At 40.7% G+C, this 21654-nt stretch overlaps 1 protein-coding gene and 1 long non-coding RNA gene across 4 annotated transcripts in view; both read left to right on the top strand.

The window, feature by feature from the left end:
• Window positions 1-43: 43 nt before the first annotated feature.
• On the top strand, window positions 44-3485 carry LOC104139455 (uncharacterized). Its single transcript, XR_693111.2, has 2 exons — window positions 44-178; window positions 3179-3485. It is a non-coding gene; the product is annotated as an uncharacterized lncRNA (long non-coding RNA).
• A 2457-nt stretch (window positions 3486-5942) lies between these two features.
• The window catches only part of IFNAR1 (interferon alpha and beta receptor subunit 1), a 31943-nt gene continuing 16231 nt past the window's right edge, over window positions 5943-21654 (top strand). The window contains exons 1-3 of one of the 3 annotated variants that reach the window (XM_068912626.1): window positions 10756-10940; window positions 18453-18555; window positions 19258-19378. In XM_068912626.1, coding sequence (XP_068768727.1) covers window positions 18469-18555; window positions 19258-19378 — 208 coding nt within the window. In that variant the 5' untranslated portion in view covers window positions 10756-10940; window positions 18453-18468. Of the gene's footprint in view, window positions 10941-11356; window positions 11397-18452; window positions 18556-19257; window positions 19379-21654 lie in introns of those variants that run through there. The other 2 variants (XM_068912647.1, XM_068912637.1) reach the window with 2 other exon arrangements.

Genomic DNA, 21654 nt, shown 5'->3' on the forward strand with positions numbered 1-21654 from the left:
TAATGAACCATTTGGGATATAGAAATATTGGAGACGCGTAATCATTTTGTTTTTTAAGGTATTGTGGTCCACTGATGCTTTTGTCCCGCTGTCATCAAAGTTGTTCTGAGCGCTGGTACAAATGAAGATTGATGTCCTGTGCCTGGTACACCTTTCTGCTTTAAAAATTCATTTCTAGGTCTGTTCCCTATCCCTTCTTCCACATTAGCAGCTTCTTCTGTAATTCTTTCTGTCTTTTTTTTTTTTTTTTTTTTTTTTGCCTGAAGGAAGCCAAAAATACATAGCATAGGCCAAACTAGCTATGTGTGTGCTAATTCGCTGGCCAGCTACTGTCAGGCAGAAAAGGTGAGGACTGAGATTTCTCTGCCTCTTTTCCTCACTCTTTTAGTAGAGCTGCTTTTGTCTGCCTGGCTCCTAATTTTCGTGGAAGAGCAGGAATTTACTCTCCATCAAATGTGGCTGAAATTGGTCAATAAATTCAAAGGTTATGATGATGGCACAGATCAGGCAGTCCCACGTACTATGCCTCTTTATTACAGATTCATTAGTAAGCCAAACTGGGGGGGGGGGGGGGGAGTTAATAGCCATTATACTCTTGGCAATTTGGGGATACAGTTTTTAGACCAAAGCAGGAGGAATGTGTACAACAATAAATCTCTGATATTTTAAGATGCTGGCTTCCCCGTGTAAAAAGAGGAACTGTTTCCCTTCACGTCTTTGCTAATACTGGTTGTTGCAGTATCACATGCAGGGAGAGCGAAAGACTTTCTCAGATCATTACTTCCTTTTTCAACATTTTCACACATGGGGAAAGAAAGGAGTTGTCCTGACAGCTTTGCTTCACTCTAACTTTTCTTCGATGGGGACGTACTATCTCTAAAGAAACATAGCTGGTTTAAGTTCATGTGGCCCCATCTTTAACTTACAGATTTTTGATGGTGATATAGACAGTATCTAGTGAATTCCAAAATTAAAATTATATCGCGATTCCAACTGTACCACAACTAGCATGAAATAGGAATGAATTCCCCCAACTCTGCTTCTCAATGGGTCCTCAAAGTTTCCAGAAAGCCAGAGACCCATATAATCCTAACGAATGTCTAACCATAACCCTGGTGTGTTCCAGTTGTCTGAGCATGGTAAGCTGATGTAATTGTTGGACCGTAGCATTGCCAGTGTTTTTCTGATAACTTGGTGAAGAAAGGCAGGCGATTGTATGCCTGGCAGAACAGAAATGAGGGTTCCAGTGCAGACTCTCTGTAATCAAGATCATTCTGAAAGGTTAGAGAGGCATTCTGTGAAATTCTGATTAGGTTATCTGGTGCCTGAAGTCTTATTTCATTTAGGACCAATCTTGTGAAGTCAGGGTAGCTTCTAACACTGATGGTTGCTTGCTTGTCTGCTCTCTGTTCAGTCTTATAAACATCCAGCGTTTGAGGTTATGCAGCGTAGCAAAGCAGAGTTTGTATTCCTGTTTGTACAGGAATTTTGAAGTAATGTTAAATAATGATTGGACCTGGTGGGGAACTCTGATTAATGCTTCATTGCTGACGTCTCACCTCTGGTTAAATCACTGAGCCGCGTTACCATTATACTATCGTTCACACGTCTCTTAAATGAAGATTATGGTATGCAGATACTGCAGCGATGGGAGACAGAAGCCCCCTAAGTAAAGAAGCAGATGTTAATGCATGTACTAAGAGAGGAAGCAAGAGAGGGACAAGGCCTGAGGCTAGTGCATAACCTGAGTACCTGAGACATTTGTCAACAATATGAAGTGAAAAGAATAGGGAGGGCTAGGTATTTTTAATGGCTGTTAAATTTAGCTTGCTCAGCCAGGCAAGGTATTTCTTGAATGACTCCTGTTTTCTTTGCTAAATATGAAATTCGGCTCTTCTGACACCAGAACGTGATTTGTGACTGGCAAGACTATAATAAACTGAATTCCAGAGCTCCTGCATGTAGCGCTCCTTGAAGACTTTGTCTTGCAGTAAATGTGGATGGTGTTGGTCTCCAGGCATGATCCACGATATTGCAGGGAACCTGCCATAAACAAACTAGGTTCTTCCTGTACGCACAAAAAGAATGTTTTGTGATATTTCAGACACACAACGCCAAGAGCAAATACAAAGTACTGCAATAAAGATATGAAGAATTCACAGCACTATGAAATTATGATTATGTGGATAATGAGAAAAAAACAAATATTACACTTAGCCTTGGAATTCTCTGAGTAGCCACTAATAGAGAGGAAAGTCTTACCTCTGTTTATAAACTAAATTTTAGAAAAGATCCTAGGAAATCTGCAGATGGGAAACTTTCACGTGAAGACAATTTCCGTGTCAAAGGAACACTAATTCACAAGAGACCTGTTCTAGTTTTATCGTATTGCTACTATAAAATTGTCCTAATCTAAAAAAGGAAATTGCCAACACAAATTACGCTCACCTACACAAGATCAACAAATACATCTACTAGGAACACACAGTTACCTTCTTCCCTATAGAGGCAGCAAATATAAACCATTTGCGATCGAGCTGGTGTGCTGACTTTTGCTCAGGGAAAGCCCTGGCTCGCTTTTCACTTCTGACTGCTCACCTCGGACGTTTTCTGTTTACCTCGTTTCTTACTAAACTGATTAAACCAAGCTAGACCTGTAATGTCTGCAGCTTTTACTCATGCTTTGCTAAGCAGCTATTCCTGGGGATATCAATTTTTTTCCAGTGTTTTTTATTTTTGATGGACTAAGGCCTGCTAAATGAGTTCCAATTAGACAAAAGAGCCCTTTTGTCTAATGTGACAGGAGGTGATACAGTCAGAAAGTCTAATTCTGGGGTCATCACACCAATCCCCAGGGCTCTCCCAAATCATATCCTGCAGAAGGCAGCTGCCTGGGACCCTTGCCTGGAAGAGCTCTCTCCTCACTGACTGTAGAGGAAACTAGGTGATTTTTCCTCTTCTGCAAGGCTAGTCAGTACCAATACCTCTCAAACAGCTTGAACTCCTCCTTTCTCGGCGAGGAAGTTAGGTGGCTGGTTGTGACTGGCAATGAAGCCAGGCATTGGCTATGGCCAGATATAGCAGTGGTGCTCGAGAGTAATTAAAGCTGACTTTTTTCTTTTTAAAAGTCTGCCTTTTCTAAGCGTTCCTAAAACCAGTTCGATTTTTTTTTTTTCAGGCTGGCTTGCAGTTAATTTGCATCGGGAGCCGAGCCTTCCTATGTCAAACTGAGTCCTCACAGGGGAGCATTCACAGGAAAGAGCCCTCCTGCCTTGGCCAAAGCGAAGCCACAAGATCCCCTGGGATGTGTCAAGCTTGCCAACAGGCCTGGGGGACAAGCCACAGCTCTCCATGTACTACTGCCCAGGCAGTACATGGCACCCAGTGCCCCTTTGGAGAAACAATAATTTAGAGAAGAGTTGACCTGGAACTACGCTTGTGGAGAATATGGCGAAAATCAACGAATAAAATAGCCAAACTTCTAAGCTACGTGTTATGATTTAAAATGCAGAGTACGGGAGTGTGTTGCTAATTCAGGCATAGCCTGCTAGGGTTTTTGGTCAAGTAATCTGAGTAAATTAGACTATCCTGAAGGCCTGGGTGCCACTGGAAAACTATTTTACACACAAAATGCTAGCAAGAGCAGGAGGATTAAGAAACGGGGAAGTGGGGAGAAAAGAGGGGGAACAGCCTGCAGTGAACAAGAAGGAGTGTAGAAAAGGGCACTAAGGTAAGACGGTAAGAGAAGCAGCAGGAGTTTAGAGGCCTCAAGGGAGTGGAGGGAGGCTTTTAGGGAGAAGGGGGAGACATTGGAGCCCATGGCCAAGCAAAGGACTAGGGATGAGATCACCCGTGAGCTCCAGGTTTTCCTCTTCCCTCTCCATGCTGGGATCTTCAGAGACTTCCCTCCCCAGCATGGCCTGGAGGCATCGGGGAAGGTTGTCTGGCTCCGGAGCGCAAGTCCTCATCTGCAGGCTAGCCAGAAAGAGTCCTGCTGAACAAAATAGTCTGGAAAGGCACAAAATGGCTTTCAGAAACTCTGCATCCATGACAAACTGTAGAAGAAGCTTGTAAATAGCCTCTTAATGAAAAATGCAGTGTAAGAAATTGTGGGTTTAAGTTCCTCACATTTTTCTAAAGCAGGTTGGGAAATATCATTATTACTTAGCAAAATGCAGTTTTCCAGTAGTCCTCTGTTATTGAATGAATGTTATAGAGTGTCTGTGCGAGGCTATGTTCCCTTCCTTGATATTGCACTGTCATGAAAAAGGAAGGTGAAATTAGCTATTTTTAATTTACAAAAAGTACTGTGAATAATCAGCAGGCTCAGCTGACTGGCTGCATGCAATATACTGGAAATTGCTCATTTGTACTTCCTAATACAGAGTCCTCTCTTATTTCTTCCTCACAAATTAGATTTGCTTAAGTTACTTTTGCATGCTTTCAAGCAATTACTGTAAAAGACTGAAGGCATGGAACGATAATGACAGCAAAAAGACAAAGGAGATACCACTGGGGAAATACTATAGAGGAGATCCTGACTCCAGCTGCCTTAATGCGAGTTCGCTAATGCTAGCATTTCACCCTGGAGAAAGTACTAGGCCAAAGAATCTGTTTAACAACTTGCAGCTCTTCCACTTTCCCATTGACTTTGACATCCTGATATGTGATATACTGTCATTCATCTCTGCTCCCTTCTTTCAGCTGCTGTTGTTTATATCATACTTTGAAAAAGTGGTTTGCAAAGTCCCTGAGAGAGGGACTTTCATGCCATCATTGCAAGTGATCTACAAGAAGGGTAATTGCAGACAAAAAGACACAGTTTTACTCAACGAGGCAGCACTGAGTTTAATCAGAAAAGCCTCAAGGGCTTTTAAAGAAGTATGATGTTACATGTTCAGGGACAATCTGGCGGAGCTGATTGTCGTTAAATGTGAGGGGAACCAGCAACCTGTCTCCAAGCGCCTCCGACTGGTATTAAAGCTACCCGAATCAGGGCTGCAGCAAAGGCCAGGCAGGAAGGGCATGCGGAGCAGGTACAAGGTGTGTCATCTCAGCCCAAGCCTGGGAGCAGCTGTGAGAAACAGCCGACTTCAGCTCTCGCCTTTGACTGCGCTGGAGCCTTCTGCAGAGGCAGGGATGGGGCCTTCCGACTCCCCCATCCTGGGAGCCCCTCCTGGAAACAAGACCGTGTCCACCCTTTCCCTAAAGAAAAAGGGCAGTTCACTAGAGCATCTAATAAGATGATGAGGCCAGGCTTTCTCCCCTTATCCCAGAGGACTCACGTGATCCTATACTACCTTAGTGGCTGAGGCCTTTACAAGGCAATTGGACCCCTTTATCCCTTATGCAGCAGCAGAGGAAAAAGCAGTAGGGATTGTAAGGTAGAGGACAAGCACAACCTGGAAGGCTTAAGGTAGCTGACCAATTTTTATCTCAAATTACAGCTGTGTCCTGGACAATCCCTGAAAAAGTCAGGGAGGAATTTCCACTAGGGGACAAATCTGCAAAGATTCAGGAACTAGAATGAGAAAATAGGGATATACCATCCCATGGGGGATCTCGGCAACAACAGAAGCCAGCAAGCAGCTGGTTCAGACTGAAGTCTAAAATAGTATGAGAAGGAACATGGGAATATTTTGGAAAACTTGCACCGCTGTTATGTAGCTTGCCCCAATGTGAAATACTCTGGTTCCAACAACAGTAAAATCTCAGAAGCAAATTGCTTGTGATGTTAGAAAGATACAGACACAGATCTGTTTACACGGACAAAAGTTTTCTCTGTTGTAGTAGCATTTATATGGAAAATCCCTAAACTATAACCCTGTCCTACTTCATGCCACTCCCTTTGGAAGGGGGAGGGGAAAAATCTCCATTTGTGAAGAAGTTAGTGGGGTTTCGTGCGACACAATGCTGGGAAGGAAGCAGGCATTTTTTGAACATATACTTTATTTGTAATGTTTTCATCTTCCAAAATGTTTCACTGTTCCAAAAGGGGCAAATACTATGCAGAGGACACAAACCACAGTACAGTCCATGAGACACGTAAAATAATCCTTCCCACTATTTAGCACTTGCAAGGCCATGTGGAAGGCTATATCCAGTGCTGAGAAAAGTCTGGAGGAGGACAACAAAATACGCTCTGTGAAGGAAAATTAAAAGAACTGGTATTATGTAGCCTCACAAAGAGAAGTCTGATGGGGACATAACAACCTCCAAATATGTAAAAGGCTGCTGAAAACAGGAAATGAATAAACTCTTTTATAAATGTCCACGATAGACAGGAAGCAAGTTACTAGACTGCAACAGGCAGCCCTATGAGGAACAGTTTTATAATGATGACAACAGAAAAGACATGGAAGATATTGCCTGGAAGGTGGCATAAAAACCTAAAAACAAATATCCATTAGAAAGGAGACAAAAACAACTGATCCTGCCTTGGGGCTGCACAATGAACTGCTGGGCCTCCTAGGGTTCTGCCTTTGTGGCACGACTTTTCTATGCTTTTCTAAAAAGACGAAATACTGTATTTGCTTCTTTTATCGCGCTCCAGAGTTCACAGAAGAAATAAGCAAAAGGCTTCTCCTTTGTCTGTGAGCCAACTGAAATAAATGCAATGGAGCCTGCCTGGCTTAGCTGCCGCCACTGCACAGATGTTTTAGTACTGACAGTGATATTCACAGGGGAACACACCATCTTCCCCTGTGTTGGGTTGCCTGTGTACTGTAGATAGAGCCTGTCTTCTAATAGATTGGACTGACTCCAGTTTCTGTCTCTTTCTTCTGTAAGACCAGTGAGGAAGTTGCATTCAGTTTTACAGGAATATAAACTGTAAACACTGTGGTATATTTATTAGACTTCTAATTATTTCCACCAGCAATAGACTAGCACATTAGGTGCAGTTCATTTCATGATATAGACTGCAAAATGGTTGCTGTGAAATGCAATTTACATAAAATAACTTGCTGTAAATATGTTTTCCTGTACACTTTGAGCATAAGATAACAAATTATCATAGAACAAATTTGGCTGAGGGTGAAAAATGCCCTGCAACAATACATCCTCCTAAGCGATATGTTATAGGCAGCCATTTATCCTTTACAGGCTCCATCGTAACGCATCATTTATTTCAGTAACAGTCCATTCTTGAAGTGCAGCATAAATTTCTTTCTCCTGGCAATGTTTTCCTGGCTGAGCAGCTCTACCTTATAACATGCTTTTAACTAACCTCCTCTTTTTAGTATAGGAGTACCTTCCATCTTGCAGTAACACATCTTTCATAATTCTTGCAGCCAACTCCTAACTTTAAAGAGCTTAGTTTTCCTCTCACTAGACTTGAAAGAAATGTGCTGAGTACATCTCTTGACTTTTAGCACTTCATGACTGTCTATGAGGGGCTGTTAAGCCTACAGCTGTGCAGAACAATTCATCCAGTCCGCAGCTCCTTCTCGGTAGTCTTTTCCTAGAAGCCTCTTGAAAGTGAGCTGCAAGATGGAAACACTAGCCAAGAGCTGGCAGTCACGCTCTCAGGCACCAGCATTTTCTGTTGTCAAAGTCCTTCTCTCATCACGTAGCAAGTGCTGCCACCAGAGCCCATTGCTTGCTCCCCAGCTCAGTTTCAGGAGCGCTTGGGTGTGCGAGGAGCTGAGCGAGGCCGTATGAACTGCTCTGACAGCAGCTGCCTCCTCCTACATGGCCGTCTTCCCAGGTGGTCCTCAGATCTGTGCAGCAACAGGCTGCAGGCACCAAATAAGCATGTTTCTTATTGGTGTCTGCATCTCTATAAGTTCATGTGTGTCAGAAAAGATGGCACTTCCAGGAAACACTGAACCTTGCGTGCATCTGCCGCATACACGATTCGTGCACGCACCGTAAACCTAGCAGTCCTGGGAAGGGGTGGAGCCCTCATGGACAAGTCTATTTTTTCATGCGCAATATGACCCATCTTATAATGGGAAAGGGCTGCGTAGTATAGGCCTGGTTTGACCCTATAGGACGGTATGCGTCTTCCTCAGGTGGAGGACTGTGGCATCACTGACGCACCAAGTGAAGGCCTGTTTTGTGGTAACCATTGGCAAAATAATATGCCATTTGGGTTCCTTATCAGGGAGACCATCATCTGGAGAGTCCTAGTGTGGCCAGTGCATGTCAGTATTAGAAAATTATCAAAGAATTACTCACAAAGGACTAAAAGAAAATTGACTGCCACTGGAAAGTCTGTCTCTTCAAAATGGTGTTCTTAATACCACGGAGCTAATAAAAGGTTATCATTTCACTTCATTTATTAGAGAGCGCTTACTGCTAAAAGGTTAGATGTGTACTGCCTGTGGTAGTATAATAGCTGTGTTGAATGTTGCTTTGAAATCCTCATGTTAAGATTTCAAAGATGGTTCAATAATGCTAATATACTAACTTTTTTTGTTTTACAGCTTCATAAAGAAGATAAATAATTGCCTTTGTTTTAGAGAACAACTTGTTTACACAGAAACCACACATGGTAATCACGGTGAAACTAATATTTCGCAAACAGATTAGGCCCTACTTGTTTTGCTTTCATCACAAAACTGCTTTTCCTCACTGATTATCTGGTGACTACATCATATGATGATCCTGATAGACATGATAGCCCAAAATGACTGGTACTCAATAGTGTAACAATTCTATCATTCACTCAATCAATTATCTTTCACAATAAATAAACCTCTGCATTATAAATTTTTTGCATTGTATACTTATTGATCAAAACAGATTAATAATAGAAAACAGAAAGTAAAATTACATTCATTGCTTAAAAACTCCATAAACTACTTTTTCTTTAAAGAAATTGTGCTAAGCATAGGCACTTGTAACATGCTAGACAACATTAGACACTGGGTGTTTCAAAGGATATAATTATCCACAACCTCCTCTAAGTCTTCACCAAAATGGTATTAACCTCCTCTTAATCATCAGTATTTTTGATGGTACAGGTTTGCAGCTTTTACCTCCCTGAGCCGAGTAAGCCTGTACATGCATCCATTCATTTGCAGGAACTAATAGCATCTACATTTCACAAGTACAGTTTGATATTAATGGTATGGGCTTTTTATTATGAACATAATTGTGGTATTTCTGACAATATTGGGTCCATAGTATTTCACCTTCATTCACATTTTTGAGACCATCTAGAAATGGAATATGACTGAGATATACACACCCCTCTGAAGCATATTTAATGACTGACTTCAAGTGGAACTACATTGGCCCTAGGATCTTCTGAAGCTTTGTGATTATGTCTTCAATAGCTGATCAGAAGGCTGCACACTAGCATTTCTCTTCTTGGTCCCTAAGAATATGACACTTACAGTTCTGCAATTAGAAAGGATCTGTATTGTAATTAAAAAAAAAAAAAGTAATAATCAATGTGAAGTAAATAAGAGCAGCAGAGTGACAGATGTACAAACGGAACTGACATTGTGGTTACCTGTTCCCATGTTGATGACCACCTTGGAAAAGCAACTCATAGAAAGGTTATCATACGAAAATATGATACAAACCATAAAAATGATCTGTCTCTGGCTCAACTTTTGCCATCTCACGTGGTACTGGTGACTTAACTGCCTCATGGTCAGAACAGGGTCCCTACACCTGTATCTCAAAATAAAGCTGATTTTGCTCATTTGTGTATCTTGCTTGAGTAGTCCTCAAGCATTTCTTAAAGATTTACAGACCAAAAGAATTTAGGCTCCAATCATGAGCATCTTGTGTGCTCCCCGCCTGTGTTCCCAGAGGGCCTAGATTTAGTAGACATGCTCAAAGCATATCAAACACCTCATGGCAGAAAAGGCAGCAGCCAATACCATTTTTGTCCAGAAGCATGGCTGGAAGCATTGTTGCTTCCTTATGCCACAAATAATGTCATATTCATAGCACCTAGGATGTGGAAAATACAGGCCTTTGCCTGCTGGAGTTTCAAATCCTCATCTCTGAATACACTGTTGTGCCCACTTAGGAGTAGGTTGTTTTCAGGGGGTAGGAAGTGAAAGGTAACCTCTCATTGCTCCTCCCATTGCAGCTGGATAACCTTATTGAAAAATATGAAACAGAAAAAGGGAAGGCGAGCTCTGTAGTCAAGAAACTAGGACTCCTACCTGCAAAAAGAGTAAGCTGGGGTCCAAACCCCACTGCAAGGGCAGCAGTATGCATGCTGCATTGAACACTCACTGTAGCCTTCATCATACACTCAAGGAGCAGGGCAGACTAGACCAGAACACAGATTTTCCCCTCTGCAGACAATCGCCCTAACTCCTGAAACTCTACAGATTTTGTTTCTCCCTCTGTGACTCAAAGTATCTTGTGATTTGTTGATTTTTTTGACTATCTATAAGGGGGCACATTGTCAGAAAGGCCCCTTTCCCTTAGGGTTGTGTGAATGGGTTCTCTCGGCTTTGGGAGGAGAGCAAGCTACCAGACAGCACCGGCAGGCCAAGGACAGGAAACATGAGCGCTGACAAGACGGCTGAGAAGAACGAATTTATGCCAAAGCCAAGTTCCTCCCCACCAGAAGACACCCAGCTCTCTGGGTTTTCTCTGGAGACGCACCACAGAGCGTCCAAACCCACTTGCTCTCCTCAGACGACATCTCCTACTGCCACTGCTGGAAGCAAAACATCTGACGGGCCGCTAGTCGCCCCCAGGCCGACGTTTCTCCCCGTCTTAACACGCCCTCATCACCCACCACCGCCGCCATTTCGCAGGCCGCAGCGGCGCGGAAGGCGGTCCGCGCATGCGCGGCGTGCCCGAGGCTTCCGGGAGCTGCGCGACCGCCCGCGGTAGCAGCTGCCGGATGGGCGGCGGGACGGTGGCGGCCGCCGCGGCTTAGGCGGGTCGCGGAGCCATGGCGGGGCTGCTCGCGGGGCTCCTCTCGTGCCTCCTGGTCGCGCTGGCCCCCCGCTGCGCAGGTGGGCCCGGGAGGGTAGGGCGCTGCGCCTTTGGCGGCGGGGCGCGCGGGGGCGGCTCGCGCCGCGTCCGTTAGCGTAGCGGGGTGGGGGGGGGGGGTCGGCGCGGCGCGGCGCGCGCCGCCGCTTCTGGCCGTTGGCGGCCGTTGGCGAAGCGGGGTCGCGTGCCCAGCCCTCTTGTCAGCCGTGTGGCCCCCGGCGGCGCCGGTAGCCGCGGGTCGTGCCTTGTGCCTGGGCTCTGTGCTGCTGTCCGCCCGCGCCCCGCCGCCGAGACCCGTAGCGGTGCTTGCCGTTCGCGGCTCGGCTCTCGGTTTCTTCAGGAGGCTTTGTGGTGAGACGTGGTCCTAGAAGCTGCTGGCAGCGTGGGCGCTGTGGTGTAGGCACAGCTCGGAGGGTATAAAAGCAGCCCGGATCTTGAATCTGGATTGGGTGTATCGTCTTGAGTGAGCAGGGCTCGGTGTAAGTTAGCCACCTAGCGTCTCGGTTTTTACCGTAGGTGATACATTTAGGTAGCTGTATTATCCAGTCTGCTTCAGGTTTACCTGCTGTATATGAAAAGTAGTGGCTGTAGTGTAAGTGTTTTGCAAACAGGTTCTTGAATCGTGCTAGTTTGCTTGAAAGGCATCTCTACTTAGCTTGGTAGAGCATAAAGTTTAAATAGGGAAATGAGAAAAGTAAGATTGCAGGAGGATTTTACCTTATGTGATAGCAACATAAGCCTCTTGTTATATCCTTAAGCATAGGGAAACCACATGTTGCTCAGAGCCTGCTTTCTTGAGAGGGAGATGTCAGGCATCTCCTGTAAGCTGTAAATTACCTTCCTGCATATTTATGATACATGACAGAATGCAGCAGAGAATATTTGGGCTAAGCTAGTTTGAATAACGGAGATGTTAGAGCTATGGGCTAGTGTGCGTATGCGCTTCTGATCCTAAGCTAGGCTGAGTTCTGGTAACTCTATAAGATTGCATTGTTTCAGTTTGGCATACCTAAAGGAAGGCTGGAGGCTGTTTTCTGGGGTCCACACTTCATGTTTGTGGTAGGATTCAAGCAGTTTGAGGACCTCTTGTGTTTCTTGCTTTCAGCTATTTGATATCTTCTGGTTTGTAAATGAACGCTTAGTGCATCACCCCAAAATTCCAGTCCCGAACTGGAAGTATTACGATACATGTGGCTACTTTGATTAACCCACACATTTATAGAAAATGAATAACGTGCCACATACCACAAGGGTTAGAAGAAACTGGCCGGCTGCAGTGACCTCTCACCTTCTGCCTTGCCAAAAAACAGCTGTTCCTTTCTGCTACTCCTGATTAAAAGTTCTTGCAGTAACCTTGGTTCTGTAGAGAACCTTTCCGTCCATGGAGCCAATAACAGTTTGATTGTCTCTGATATGGGTTTGGTTGTGGGTTTTGTTGTTCTTTTCAATGTGTTTTAGTATCACATATAATAGATCTCCTTTCCTTCCTATGCTAAAGGTTGAGTTAAAGTTTCCATTGGTTCCACCCACATAGTTAACGTGATGCTCTACTTTGCCCTCTTCTGAGGAGGTATATTTGTGTCTTGCTAAAACTAGTTTCTTCTGTTGTTAGATGACTTTTTGTTATGCTGCTGTGTTACGTAATCTTTGTTATTTTCAACCATCGCTTATTGAAAATACTCACTGGAATTAATTAATTGTCATTTATCCTTTGAGTATCACTAGCTTATAGCATTAGAACAGATTTTTATTTATTTGAGTTTATAAAAATATGACAAGGGAAGGAAGATAGGAAATCTTGCTAAAAGTTTTTTTTGTCTTTAATCTCTTCTTTCTTTGGCAGTCTAATCTCTTATAATATTATCCTCAGCACCAAAGTGTTGTGATGCTTTATATTAAGAAGTATGAATTGATCTTAAATGTGACTGCGTTTAATCAAGAGTAAAATAAGCCAGCAAGAAGTCTTGATTTTAGTGACTAACTTTAGTCTGGTTTACATTTGTTTATTTATGAAAAGTTTGATTCTAATTATCTAAATATCTAAATTATGGGGATTATCCGAATCTTGGCTATCCTTTCTGTTCCCCATAAGATCATGTTCCCCACATATCTATGTAAGCAGCTACAGTTATAATATGCATTTATGTTTTTAATACTTTACACCTGGGGAAAATGGTGATCCGTTCTGCATAGAAATATCATGATTTCTATCAGGCACTATTTGGAATGGAAACTAAAATTCAATTAAAATTCACAGGCAGATTATTCTTAATGAAGTTTTAGTTTTTTCAGGTAAAACTGGTACGAGTGTATAAGATACATATCTCTAATATTGATTTATTAAGCAATGGAAGAATTCCCTTTAATGGGAGAATTCGCCATCGACGACTGATTCATCAGGGTTTTAGAATGATGCGATCTTTTCATCTCCTCTTTCTAGTGGAGAAGAAGAAAACAAACTTTCCATCTTTTTTATTGGCTAATCTGTTTTTCAGCCTTTGACCGTTTCTTATACGGAACTGTTTGGATAAACTTAAATAAAACATACTGATATCAAAAGCGATTTTGTCACTACCGCAAGTTGTGGTCCCAGATGCTGAATCATTGTCAAACTGCTCAAGTTATTGAAAAACTTTTAGGTTTAAAGTCAGACTTGTCATGATTTTACATCTGAAAAAGATGGGAGGGAGTTGAGGAAAAATATAAATCATCACTTTATCCTCTCTGTTATGAAGTCTGCCATAAAACAGTATTATAACAGTCATGAAATAGGAGTATACTTTCATGTTCTTCATAATTCAAATAGGAGATTAAGAAATCGTTCTTGTTTCAGCATTTCCATTTTGAGTGAAATGATGTATAATTTTAAGCAACTTTTGATCTAACAACTTGTTTTCATTTTAAACAGTATTTAAAGATTCAAGGTGAACTTATAAGGCAGCTGCTTTTTCTAAGGCAGCAAATCCTAAATTAAACAGGCGTTGCAAACCTCTCCGTGAGGGTATGTGCAATTCAAGGCAGTGTATTGTGAATCTTGCTGTCTTGAACAAATTCTCTCTCTTCATCTCTATCAGCCATGAACTGGAAGATGTAATATGTCCTATATTCAAATAAACTATTCTTTGAAAACACTATAAAATTAAAATAAATGAAATATTAATTAGTAGATTTTGAAATGATTTTTTTCTTTCTTTGATTTACTCTCCCTGAGATGGGAATTTTTCAACTGCTTTGACCTGGTAGACAGGCAATTGGAGGTTGGGAGCTGCATTTCAATTTTAATTGTGGTTGAATCCACTGAATGCAGTTAAGCCTGAAATAAATCGGAACACTTTTAGCTGGTTTCTAGCTAAATCGTGGAACTTTTCTGAGAATTAAATATTACTGAGTTTAGTCCTTCGTTCCTGTATTGCTGCTTAGTGGGATTCAGGGGATTCATTTAGGGAAGCAAACACAAAGCACTTACTGAAAATAGGGAGTAACATATGGAAGGATGAGTGTGGATCACCTGCGTGTGTCTGCATTGTTGATAACAAGTGTCACGTTAAACATGCTTGAATTTCTGCTATTTTGAAATAAAAGGCTATGTGAATAGAGTCCCATAACGTTTTAGCTTAGTAATACTTTTGCGTCTTTATTGTGTACTAGTCTCAAGCGAATGGGCAAAATTATCTGCCTTAAACTATTTCAGTATGGTTTTCCAGCTCATTAAAAGTTACAGTTCACTGTTGAAATTGAAAGATGTATTAAGTGGGGATCTGTTAATGATCTGTGTGATACAATAGTGAATGCTTATTAAATCTGCTATAACTGAGTGGGAGGAGCTTATAATTGTTTTGAACAGCAGGAATAGAATTGAGAAGTATCTTGACAAACTGGAGAAACATTCTGGAAAAAGTACAGTGATCTTGAATAAGGACGTGTGCAAGGCTTCTGTATTTAGGCAAATACAGAATGAGGAATGGTAGTCTAAATATTAGTTGCCAAGCAGAGATCCAGAGCTTCAGTGCCTTGTAACTTCTGTTCAAAAGCTTTAGTGCCATGCTGTAGAAAAACCCAAAAAGTATTGAGCTGTGAGAGTGCTAATTAGAGTGAAAAGGTTGGGTCATGTGTCTTTTAAGCTAGACTTCCATTTATAAATCACAGTTGGAGCATTGTGACTTTCTGGAGTACTCTTTCAAGAGAGTGCAACCTTTTGGGGAGAATGCAAAAGAGAAAAATGAAAATCCTTCAGAGAGCTAGAAAATATGGCTTACAAAGGAAAGCTAAAGGATTTGTTGCTTCCATTCATTTTTTTGTTATTCATGTTTAACCTGGTCTTCAAATATGTAAAAGTCTGATGTAGAGTGTTTTAATATCATACACAAAAAATACACGTGCCTAGAGGGGATCTAGGTTAGGCTGCTGGTTTAGCAATCTGTAGACCCTTTGTTGTCCATGGACCATGAACGATAACTAAGCATGCGTACTTGCAATGAAACTTAGATCTGTTCTGCAGAGATCCAGACCTCCACTACAAGATATCGTGAGATATGATTTGGGAGTGCTTTGCTTTTTTATTTATAGAAAGCTTTTCCTAATCTCTTGTGATAAGGAGGCCTGTAAAAATAGATGCTGCAGTGGTGGAAACTACAAAAGCTCTCTACATAAAGATCTGATGATGTAGGTAGAAGTGGCCAACTGCTTTCTCCAATGTGAAATGTAGGTAATCTTTGAAAAAGCAGCATAATTGGGACCTGGAACCTTCAATAAAGAATTTTTTGGATTTGGGGAAGAAATTTGATTTCCTAGTGAAGGTAGCTGTTTGAAGTATCAGGATTGTCAGTGAGGCCTGGGAGATCTTTTTGAAGTAATCATTTGTTTCCCTGATAAGGGCAAGGAGGAAAGTACTTACTCAAATTCAGGGTAGATCTGTAAAGAGTGTTGCAGCTTTTCAGTGTTTTTTAAATTTTATTTTTATTTACTTTTTTATATTTTATATCTGATCCAGCTAAAACGCTATCTCATCCAGTGTTTTGTCCACAGTGGCTAGTAGTGGAGTGAGAAATAGCGCTCTGGATTTTTCTTCCGAGCGGAGCCACGTAGAGCGTTTAGCACTCGCAGAGTCCTAAGGGAAGGAGCTCTACAGCCTAACTATGCGTTGAATGAAGTAGCAGTTCATTTGTTTGAGAGTTGGTGATGCTTGTTTTGATGCTTTCTGCTTTGTGTTTAAGAGACTGAGAACAATCTTTTCCCGTTTGCCTTTCTGGTGCCACTCATTAGGTGTTTGTAGACTGTCCTATCCTTTCTGTAGTCTGTTTTTCAGGCTGAAGAATCATAATCTGGTTGCTTCTGGAAAGGAAGCTGTTCTGTTTCTTGGATTGTCCTTGTCACCCTTCTCTGCCTTTTCCCGTTCTGTATGTAATTTTGGGGGGGATGAGGGGCCTAAAGCTGCACACGTTGTTGAAGGTAAGAGTGCATGATGAATTTATGTAATGACATTAATCTTTCTATATTTCTTTTCTTTTTCCTCTTAACTCCATATCAATTTATTTTCCTCCTCCCCTGCTTTTTTAACTACTACTGCTAAGCATGGAAATTGTACTTTCTGAAAATTCTGTTAAGGTCTTCCTTGAGCGGTTGGTACAAGTTACTTTTAACCCTGTAATGGATTTTAAGTCAACTTAACAGGTGTTGTCTCTGAATAGCATGTTTCTGTTTATCAGTGTTGTGTAAATGCTATCTTGTGCCACTAGAAACAGCTCTTAATGCCTGGTTCCAGCAATTTGTAAGGCGGATTAAAATGTATATATGTCAAGCTGGTGTCCAGCCTCGTTCAGACTTGCCTGAGAAAGTAGTCAGAGGAAAGAGGTAGTCATATCTGAGACTTCGGACAGTCGTCTTTTGGGCTTACTACTAAGGCTGTTCTGAAATAAATTCCTCCTGATTTGCTGTGAGTGCTCTTAGTCCAGCACTGGAGAAATACCTCTTCATCGAAATGGTTGTGGTAAAATTCATTGTAAGGTACTTCTAGTCTGGATTTAGAGGATTTATACAAGAATGGCTTTTATTTTTACATTACTCCAGTGCTAACTAATTTGTTGTTCAGAAAAGCCTCGAAGTGTACATTCCCACAACAAGTGTGGAAGTATTACTGATGTCCTGACATCTCCTGTAATAGTCTTCAGTTCGTTTCCTGAAAAGTTTCATGCTTTCCAATGGCAACTAGCATTAGACTTCCTTGCAAAAGTAGTCTGTGTTATGGCTGGAATAGTGTTGGGTGAACTTCATTTCGTTTACAATAAAAGCTGTGGAAAAATCTATGTTCATAAGCAACCTTTTGTCTTCATTCTGGTGAGGTTGCTAGTGGTTTCCTTCTCTTTGTTGCTGGTGAAAGAGATACTTTTGATACCTTTTTGTCCAGCTGAGAGGGGAAAATAAATGTTCCTCTCTTGCAGCACTGCTGAATATGTTCAGTGCTCTTACATTTAATGTTGAGATAGAATAAAAATGTACTACTCAGTAGATTAGTATAAAGATGATGTACCTGGATGTAGACATAATGCCTACTGAACTGTAAATAGCAAGTTTACAGCTGTTTCCTTCCTTGCTCATCTGTGCCTCTGCCCCCCCCCCCCCCCCCAGTAGTAGTCAAATTTAAAGGTTTTCATTTTATAAATGAGTTGAGGAGAATTAAGTCTCCAAGTGTTGACTGGTTGTTTTGTAAGAATATTTGAGAGGTATCTTGATGGCTGTAATGTTCTGTGTGGTTTTCGGAGGTAGCTGTGTTGGCTTCTTTTCTCAGGTATGCTTGGAAGAAAACTCAATTTCATTATAAACATCTATCTGAAGCCTTTCAAAGTAATCTTAGTGGGGGGGAGTTGATTCCCCCCTCCCCCCAATACCTTTGAAACATTGACTTTAACGATTGATTTGAAATCCATATTCTATTAAATTTCCTGATTTTTAGTATGAACACTTTAATTCCTGTTTAAACACCCCCAAGGTGTTACAAATTCATTTGGAAAAGCAAGAGAAAATGTCAGAATCCAGAACTATGTCTTTACAATATTGTTTGTATTCAAAGGCAGGCTATGGTCATTTGCTTGGTATTTACCAGCTTTTGAAAAAGCTGACCTAGCTTAAAACATTGCTTGGAAGCCTGATGACAGTGTGGTTTTGTTGGGTGGTTTTTTTGTTTTTTGTTTTTGGGTTTTTTTGGGGGGAGGTAACTTGGGGAGAAAGTATATTTACTGGCTAGAACATAAGTCTTGAAACAGTTCTGTTTTCCAGACTTGCCCTTCCCCATCTGACCTCTGATGGAAAATGACCTAACAATTCTTATTGTTGAGCTTGATACTGCATATGAGATAAGGATTTGAAAGCATGGAAAAGATACTATGGAAGTGCTATGAAAATTTTTTTTAAGCTTAAGGCAAATAAAACCAATAGTCTTTAACAGACAGTATCTTTTTATATTTTAATAGTTTTAGAGCTCTGTAGGTGCAGTGTGGGTCTCAGCTAATATCACGTTATCTAATCCTACCTTCTTACAGTTTACTGCAAGATTTGATGTTGTTCAGTGTAAAGAATCTACCTCAGGACCCTCCTGTTGTAAAGACTTCTCTTCAGTACTGCACTGTCAGGTTTTTAAACCTGGTATGTATGCGTGCTGCTAGAAAATTTAGGAAACTTTCTGTCAGTTTTCTGTCTGCTCTAGGAGTCTTAAAAGGACAGTAGTTGAATTGTGTTCCAAAAAGAGATGATTTGAAACAGATTTTCGGTAATACTGTCTAATAAGATACTTATTACAAATAAATATTTGAACAGAGGTTGAGTATATGAATTTTTTTTAATATCTCTGCAAATACATGAATATATGTATTTACAGGGAAAAACACTACCCTGCATTTAATGTGAAATATGTCGATCTGTTAATGTTTCTGTAGGATGAACATAGAAAAAATATTTTTCTGAATCACAACACTTAAATAATCTTCCACTGGGTCATAAAGCAATGAACATTACTAAGCAAGATAATAAAATACCTTCATGAGTCAAGAAACAATTCCTGACAATCTATGTGGGTTGAGTGGGTTTGGGTTTTTTTGTTTGTTTTTTAGGGGTTTTTAGTATGAGAATAGGACTACTATTTAGATGTGTTGCTATGTCACTGAGAAGAAAGGAAATGGAAGTCCTCTGGGGACTATTGAAAGAGTAGACACTTATGAAGTAGCATATGTACATCATCATATACTGTGATGGAAAAGAGGCTTGTGGGAATTTAGTGGCACACACACATGTGTTGTACTATGTATTTTCTTTTATGAAGAAGATGCTTTTTTTTTTTTTTTCCTCTAGGATAATTGGCTTTGGAGGGGAGACTTAAAGCGAGCATGTGAAAGCTATTGTCATACCCGAAACAAAACATGTTGTCTGAAGTGTCTTTTCCATGATGTTAATGTGGCTGTAATATTTTCTAGTAAGGAGACCTTCTCATACTTACCATGAAGTTTTTCTGGGGACCACTCGGTGAATTTAAGAACCTGATTTGGCTGTTTCTGTGTGCATGTGCTCTCGCTTTCCGTAATGTACAGGCTCCCTCTCCGACATGCTCTCCATCTGGCTCGCACACTCTCTTCTCCCTTCTTCCCTCTTGCTCCTGTATGCACTCTCTCACTCCCTCCCTCTCTTGCTTGCATTCATTCCCTCTCTGCCTCCCTCACTCTGTCTCACCCGTGCTCTCTCCCTCTATCATATAGTGAGTAGTCGTAGCCTTCAAATAAACTATTACTCTTGCTTGTTTCCAAGCGTGCATCTCTGACGAGTTTGTAATCTCTTAATAAAGAAAAAGAATTCTGCTATTATTATAAAGCTAATAGAACTTTTTCCCCCACCAATAAATGTATCAGTTTATTTGACAGCATGGTATATACCTATTTCTCTTTAGAACTAATCAGTAGGACTCCTTGTATACTTTATAGTGCAACTAAAATGTATGAATAAAACTAGTAAGTGCATTCAGAGGGAGTTTTTTGTTTGAAGTCTTATTCGATCTCACGAAGAAAGTCTCATGAACATTGACAAAAGAAGCTCTTTAAAGAGTTTTTTTTACAAACAGTGTCATATAAAAACATTTTTAAAGACAATATATATTAAAATTTAAATGCCTCAGGATTTGGAATACTGTTGGAATGTTGGATGCTTTTCTAAACGGTCTGTAATCTGCCTTAAAATAGTCTAACTTATGTATAAATGTTTTAGTTTTTAAAACTAATACAAACATTCTCAGTCAAATAAGGGGGAAATGATGTCTCCCTGTGAAATGAGTACTTTCTCTGTGAAGGGACAGAAATATTCAAAATTATTGGTTTTTGCTGAAATCTGCAATTGGTTTCTTTTTCAAACGTTTTCTTTCTGGCCTTTAGAGTATTCCCTGCTTTCTGGCTTTCTTTGTCATTATCATAAGTGTTTTGTGGCTGATAATGCAGCTATCTGTTAGATGAGTATCTAACAGAGCAAGCTATTTTCTTTGTTCACTTTCTGATGATCTAGTGTAGTTTTAATTCTTTGGGCATATCTTAGTCTGTCAGCTGAGAGGAGTAACAAATTCATGCTTGGTGGAAATTCCACAGTAAGATCTTTGAAGTTTTATTGAATTCTCTTCCTTTCATGTTTTGTACTTTCAGGAGGTATTCCCAGAAGTCAATGTTTTGTGGATACCACTCTAACCTTATTCTCCAAAAGGAGTTTGCAGACTTTACAGATTGCATTTCCATGTACATTTGCTTTTATAAAAAGAACTTGGTCATCATGTAAAATTTACAATAGTATTTGCAATGAAGATCAAGTCTCAAATCAAATTTGGGATAACTTGTTAGATGTGCAAACAGGCTCTAATTGCTTAGTAAAGTAGAATATATTTGTTTTGATTAAATCCTAATATAGTTAAATGTTAGATTGACATCAAAAAGATATTTCAGACAGTCACGAAATACGTTTTAAAAATTAAAATCATTTGAATGTGTTTAATAATATGAAATAAAACTGGTCAAAATAGACTTTCAAGTCAGAGAAGTGTATGATTTGGGGGGTTTTGTTTTCTTCTCTGAAGTGTTAGAAGTTCAAAGGGCGTTTTTAGCAAGAGGGGCACAGGTGTCCACTGCCTAAGTTTTACATGTCTTGGGTTTTCAAGGATGTCCAATGTGAGATACTAGGCAGAATGCCTTGGGTGAAATTTAGGCTCTGTAAATCTGGTATGACTGCTTAATTGGTGACTTTATCATAGTTTTAGTGACTCCCACCTGATACTTCCTTGGTTTACATGTGCACCTTGTCCCTTCACCTTTTTTTCAGTTTACTCTGTGAGCTGCAGTCTTTTTGTTGTTGTTGTTGTTATTATATTACCAGAAAACTTTCAGACCAAGTGTTGTTGCTATTGTAATTATGTAGCCTTACTGTTTTCAAGCATTGCCATAGACTGGTATCCCTGGTACCTTACAAATAGGCAGATAAATTTCAGTCATCATAAGTATCAGAAAGTAATTCCTTTTCCCATAGCATTGTTAACTCCCCTTGGTCCTATAATAGCTAAATTGTATACCAGATTGAACACCTAGGATTCTGCATATCTCATTCTGCTATCCAGCAGATGATTCTAGCATGCGTCCTTCCTTCATGTTGGCAGTCTGTCCGACAACTGTGAAGCCTCCTTTTGTCATGGTCGGATCTTTCCTTTGATATTTTGGTCGTTCTTAC

Source organism: Struthio camelus, chromosome 1, assembly GCF_040807025.1.
Source record: "Struthio camelus isolate bStrCam1 chromosome 1, bStrCam1.hap1, whole genome shotgun sequence".
NCBI lineage: Eukaryota > Metazoa > Chordata > Aves > Struthioniformes > Struthionidae > Struthio > Struthio camelus.